This window comes from Oncorhynchus clarkii, chromosome 1, assembly GCF_045791955.1.
Source record: "Oncorhynchus clarkii lewisi isolate Uvic-CL-2024 chromosome 1, UVic_Ocla_1.0, whole genome shotgun sequence".
NCBI lineage: Eukaryota > Metazoa > Chordata > Actinopteri > Salmoniformes > Salmonidae > Oncorhynchus > Oncorhynchus clarkii.
The window spans coordinates 14031867-14037949 of NC_092147.1; the positions used below are offsets into that span (position 1 = coordinate 14031867).

Sequence of the window (6083 nt, forward strand, 5' to 3'; positions counted from 1 at the left end):
AGAAAAAGATAATGAACTAATATATGTTTAAAATAAGATCATCTTTGAGAACTAACAATCACCAAAAGAAAAGATAGACAGTCTGGAAGAACCTAAAATTCAAAAAAATGGTATTTTTGTCATGGCTTGGGTCCCACATTGATTTTGTTATAATGTTTGAGTCACTCATAAGCCACGGCAAAATGTGTAGAATTGCAGGAAACAAACTTTACAACATTTTTCACTGCAGCCAACCTGAGGGCCTCAAAAATGTTCGGTCAGCAACCGCACCATCGGCAGCCACCATAAGTCCCCTTTTGAGCCAGAAAAAACCCTGCCCACCTAAAATATTTCTGTCTTACTAGCTAGGTTTCCATCCAATGTGGTTACAAACCACGTTTCCATCCACAGTTTTTATGCATATAAAGTCATACTGTATGATTGTATCGAAACGGGAAGTTAGGTTAATTTGTTAGTTAGACATGGTGGGATCTTTTTGTGTTGGTAAAATTAATAATGAGAGAAATGGAAGTGTAAACTCTATGTGCAAATATTGATATAATAACCATCATATTGAAGTAAACTTGGAATCACGTGATGATATGGAGTGTGGTCCTCTCCCACACTACTCAGGAAACCATGCGGTTTATCAGGCTACAAATGGATTAAATGATGAACTTCTCCGGGTGGTTAAAGTGCACCGTGATCTTGATGTTCCTTTCCAATAAACATTGAGGGTCTTATTCTCTATTGAGCGCACGTGCCAAAACCAGCGTAGGCACATTTACTATTTAACACAACAGTTTTTGTGACAAAACAGTCGGTAGAGTTGAAACTGCGATGGAAACACATTGAACTTCAGATTTTTATTCGGTCCACTTACAGGAAACAATATATTTTGTGTGCACTGTCATCATGCACTGATTTTTATCCACGTCCATTTGGTGGAACCACAGGTGGGAAAATGTGTATATTTTCTTTCCCTTGAAAATCTGTCACCAATTGAATGGAAACCTAGCTAGTTTATCTTATTACATCCCTGTATAAACAGCCAACTGATGCTTTGGATAGTCAGAAGATAATGCACTGATCAGTAGGATGAACAGCTATAATGATGATGGGGGGGGGGGGGGGGGTGGAGAAAATATACCCCATTGGAGAACATATGACACACACACTCAAATGTGGTAACATTCTTATATTCTAGGCCTCTGTCTCTGGGCAGAGTTTGGATATTAATAGTGGAACAAGTGGAGTTAGGTTGCCATCTGGTGGCAATTCTTTGTTATGTCCATACTGTAAACTTTTCAAATCAAATCGGCAACATATGAAGAGAATTTGGGTCCATTCCATTTGAATTATTGTTATGTGAATGGCTAGGTCAAATTTAAATTGCACCCAATAAAACTCCTGAATTGCTGAAGTTGCAATAGGCCCTGTTCTGTATCCAGTTTTTCATAATCCCACTGATTTAGAACCTTCACAATGACCAGCAAAACAAGTCAGTTTTGGTCAAAGTTTCACTGTTTTTATTTTCATTGTTATTTGAAAAGAGCAAACAGGAACAGCCTAAGTGTCAGAACAATCGAACAAGGCTACCCACCACCAACCAGAGGGCCTCGGCCCTGCTGCATCCACACAGCACTCACTACTAGTCTTCAACAGGGAACACAAGACTTAATACACACAGACTTTGAACTCATTCCCAACACAACTGTAACTTCTGTATCACACAGGCCAAAGTATTGACAAAGGAATGATATTGCCGATCACAATGTCCATACAGTTGACAGAGAGAGGATGGCGAGAAAAAACCCATGAAAACAAGTCAAAACTGCATTGGTAACAAATTAGATATTCAAACTGAGAAGGTCATTGTTATATTTGTTAGATCCAGTCAGAGAATTGAAGTTTCAATGAGGCCTTAATCATGTGACTAACATCGCTAGCATTAAATACAAGATTAGCACAGACTGAATGGAATGCAGACAGAAAAACACCTTGAGACGAAACAAATCGTATTACACCAGCAAACGATGTGATCTGGCATCCCAACAGCTGCTGTTCCCAGCTCAGGTGCAGCATTTACATTCTTACAAAATATGACTATTTCTAGTACAGACGTACTGTTTCTCCCCCACATCCACCCCCAAATTATTCCCCAATGGTTTCTCCCATTTCTGTCCTGTATCATCAGAAACCCTCCCTGGTAGTCAGTTCCAACTGTGTGCTCCCAGTCCCCCTACTCATTCTCTATAGAGGTCTGATGGCTGGAGAATAGTCTACATTGGCTGGGTGAGTGAGTGAGTTGCATACTCTGCAAAACAGACACTCATGGCACTTGATGCCAGATTCTGGACCCTATTCAAACAAGCAACAGTAACTGGGTTTTGTGGCATATGTTTTTGAGATAAGACTACACATTTGGATCCATGTACTTGACATAACAGTACAAATCAAAAAGGAGATGCTATATTAATTCAGAAATGCCATTTTCTGTCATGAGGGAAAATATAGTTTTACACTTATCCCAGAAACACAATCACAAGTTTCGCTTCTTGAATAGCATCCAAAATGACTTAAAGATACATTAGGGAGGGTATCAGGGTGATCAGCCAGATTAATGGGCCTGCTACTTTAGCCAGAGCAAAATGGCAGAGATATTGACATTGTTTAAAGGGTACAATCAATTTTTCCAATATGTGTAATCACAAGAGAGACACCTAGGAGTATTCTCAGCAGGATAGCTGCCCTTTTGAGAGAACTCTCTCTTCTGATTATCGGGAAGGTAACCTCACATTCTACTATCAATACAGTTACCTCCTGGAAAGAAAGGTACAATTAACCAAGATTTTACAATGTATAAAGCAGTGTGTTATATCGTTGGGTTTCCCCCTAGCAATTGCTATGGAAACAAGTACAGTAGTGACAGAGACTTCCAGGGATCCACTTAAAAAGTAAGTGCTTCAGCAACTTGAGTATGGTTTGGAAACGTAATACACAATAGATTCCAAAACTTATTTTGACTAACCAAGGATTGGTAAAGGATTTATTTTTTTTAAATAACGTAGTATCTTGTTTTTTTTGTTCTCTGGACAAAACACAGAGTAAATGTTTCAAAAAGTGAAAATAAACTTCATAAACATAAATACAATTTCAATCAGTCAACAGCAACCATGTGTAACAAAAAGCAAAGAACCAGCTCTGAAATTAGTCATTCTTTAGAAAATCCCATCATATGTTTTTTTTCTCTTTACAGTTTAACTGATATGAGTAACATCTTCTCTTACAAAGTTGCAGGTAAACATAAAGAAGGGCGTGATATTTATGATCGCCAGTGGAATTGCATATTGATTAGCCTGCATTTCCTAAATAAGGTGCTATAATTAGAGACAAATTCCATACTGTCTGAGATTGTAAAAATGTCTTAAGTCTTGCTTTCTGAAAAACTCTGTTGTGTTAATAGTATTGTGAACATATTAGGTCTGGGTCTTCCAAATAGAGCAGGTACATCCTACAGTACAACATTCTGGTGCTGGTGCATAGTTCAAATGGGGTGGGGATATTGGTAGGCTGGTTTAGTTTACAGTAGTTTGTAAACACAATCAGGCTATTAGCCACTAGCCTAACTAATGGTCCAGGTATGATTCAAGGTGGACATCAAAATATATAGGATGACATGGCAACAGTATTTTGAGACAAAGAAATAAAACCTTGGCAACACCACATCGACCGGGTTAATTGAGATATTTCATTTTGTTCATTGTTGTCTTTGTTATGCACAGTTCAAGATGGGCAGAGGGGACATAGTGGTCCACTTTACACAATACAACGCATTGTCGCTGAGCTGATTTGAAAACATTATTCTGCTCACATTCACTCAAGCAGCTTTGGCATCAGACCCAGCACAACTGGTTTGGTCTTGTAATGTTACAAATCCCATTTCTTCCTCTTCAGATAGAATCAAAGGTCGGTTTGGTCACCAAAAACACCATGTCTTCTTCATACCCAGGCAGCTATACAACATGAGTGTTCATCAGAGGATAGAGCAGTCATTTTGATAGCCAGTTTTGCTGTTTTCATGGCCAAGAGAATAAGAAAAACAATGATATGCAATAATAATCATTGAAAAATATGCTTTGGGAATATCTCCATTCTTTCCCTAGTCCAATATGTGTTCTTTGACAAGACCCGGACTTATCTGGCAAAGATAAAACAAAGACAGACAGAGCACAAGTTAGATCAATCAAGTAATAATGACACTAACAAGGTTTGAAGGTGTAATAATTGAATCAGGGGTCATTGTCTAATAACAAACCACACATGTTGACACAATAACATGTTCAATGTGATTGGTGGACCAAGTTACATGAAAAAAAGCTGTCCTTTAAAAAGTTTGAGGTACTGTTCTTTTATTTGAGTGATCTTTAGTCTCAGTATCAATGCAAACTTGCAAAGTAAAGGACTTTGTATAGTTAGTACAGGAGTAACATTGCGTGGACTGTAGACATGGTATCTAACTCACTTTCTCAGGGACCTGGCTTCATATACAGTGTCGTCCTCCTCCTCATCACTCTCCAGAGCAGCCATCTCCACGCTGTCATCATAGTTTGACAACAGGCCATATTTCTTCCGAGAGGTTGTTGTTTTCTTCAGCCTAAACATAACATAATTAAAATGTCATATACACACTGAAACAGGCATTCAAAGCTGAAATGAATTAGGCAACCATCGCTACCAACTACTAAGTAGTATGTTATAATCAACTTGTTATACTCACCGCACAGCTCTCACGAGGAAATAGAGCACTCCAATTGTGGTGATTCCAATAAGGACATACAATGTTCTTTGTATCATTGAATTATCTACATTGAAAGCGTTGAAAAAGTTCCGGTGATTGTTCTTGGACGTCGTGTTGTTGGCACTCGAATTCGTGATATGTTTGGTGTTGATGGCAGTAGTAATGCCTGTTGGCGAAATCGTGGATTCCTCTGCTATGGTTGAAATAGCCCACAACGTCGGTAAAATAATCCTCATGACTCCTTGAAATGGCATTTTTGTTGTCGGTTAACACTAAAAAAATATGGAGTAACACTAGAATTAAATCGGAACGTTGTTTCAATCGAGGTAATAGCAAGTTCACTCGAGCATTTCGTTGAAAGCATACGTGGTTTTGTTTGTTTTGATAAGTACATTCATCCACTGGGAAGTTCTTCCTGTAGTGACGCAGTTGTCCAGCAGTGTCACGGGTATTCGTGTACGTTTTAACGTTTAAATGTATACATGTCTTATTTTACTGTCAGGTGGGTCTACCTTCATTTACAATGTTTGGGGAAATGGAAAACGTAATGAAAGTAATAATACAATAGTAATTTTAACTAGAAACCTAATCAGCACAGCGTATCATGATTATCATCAGCCCAAATGCCAGCAGATGGCGATATTGAGTCGCTTAATCTGTAACGACCCAATATCGCCATCTGCCTGCATTTGGGCTAGATTATCATCTAACTAATTAATACATTGCTTAAATAGGCTCATCAGAAGAAAAAAACTATATAATATATAAAAAATCTGACCAGAGAAATCTCAAGGCCCTAGTTATAGCCACACATTTTCCTGGTCAGGCTGTCAGGAAAAACGGGCCCCTATCTATGACATGAAACAAAACTAGCAAGCTACTACACAATGCAGTTAATAAAGAAGTTGGCTCTCAGCGTTACTAGTATTTAGGATACAATACATTTACTCAGACTTTACTGAATTTGACCACCAGTGCCCCCTCAAACTTGTGATGTATGATGCCACACAAGGTACCTTCCAAAAGTAGTTAGGGACACAAATGCCCAGGCTCATAATACTCAAAAGTATTGTATGCAAGTTTTACCATTTCAAATCAATACTTTTTATTTTACCTTTAACTATTAACCTTGATTTAATAGTGCTGCTCATGTCCAGTTCTTTCATAAGTATTTGGGCAGATAAGCTCAAATAGGAACTATGGTCATTCGTGTGTGTTTGTAATATATTGAAAATTATGAGCATGCAGGGCTCTATTGCAAAAGAGACCTTGGTCTCAATGGGAACTCCTGTTAAAATAGATT

At 38.2% G+C, this 6083-nt stretch overlaps 1 protein-coding gene across 1 annotated transcript; it reads right to left on the reverse strand.

Moving 5' to 3' along the window:
• Positions 1-4500: 4500 nt before the first annotated feature.
• Positions 4501-5177, reverse strand: LOC139424642 (protein FAM174C-like). Its single transcript, XM_071176712.1, has 2 exons — positions 4760-5177; positions 4501-4636 (listed from the first exon to the last, which is right to left on the reverse strand). Exons 1-2 carry the CDS (start codon positions 5032-5034, stop codon positions 4501-4503), a joined length of 411 nt encoding a protein of 136 aa, XP_071032813.1. The 5' UTR covers positions 5035-5177.
• Positions 5178-6083: the final 906 nt, after the last annotated feature.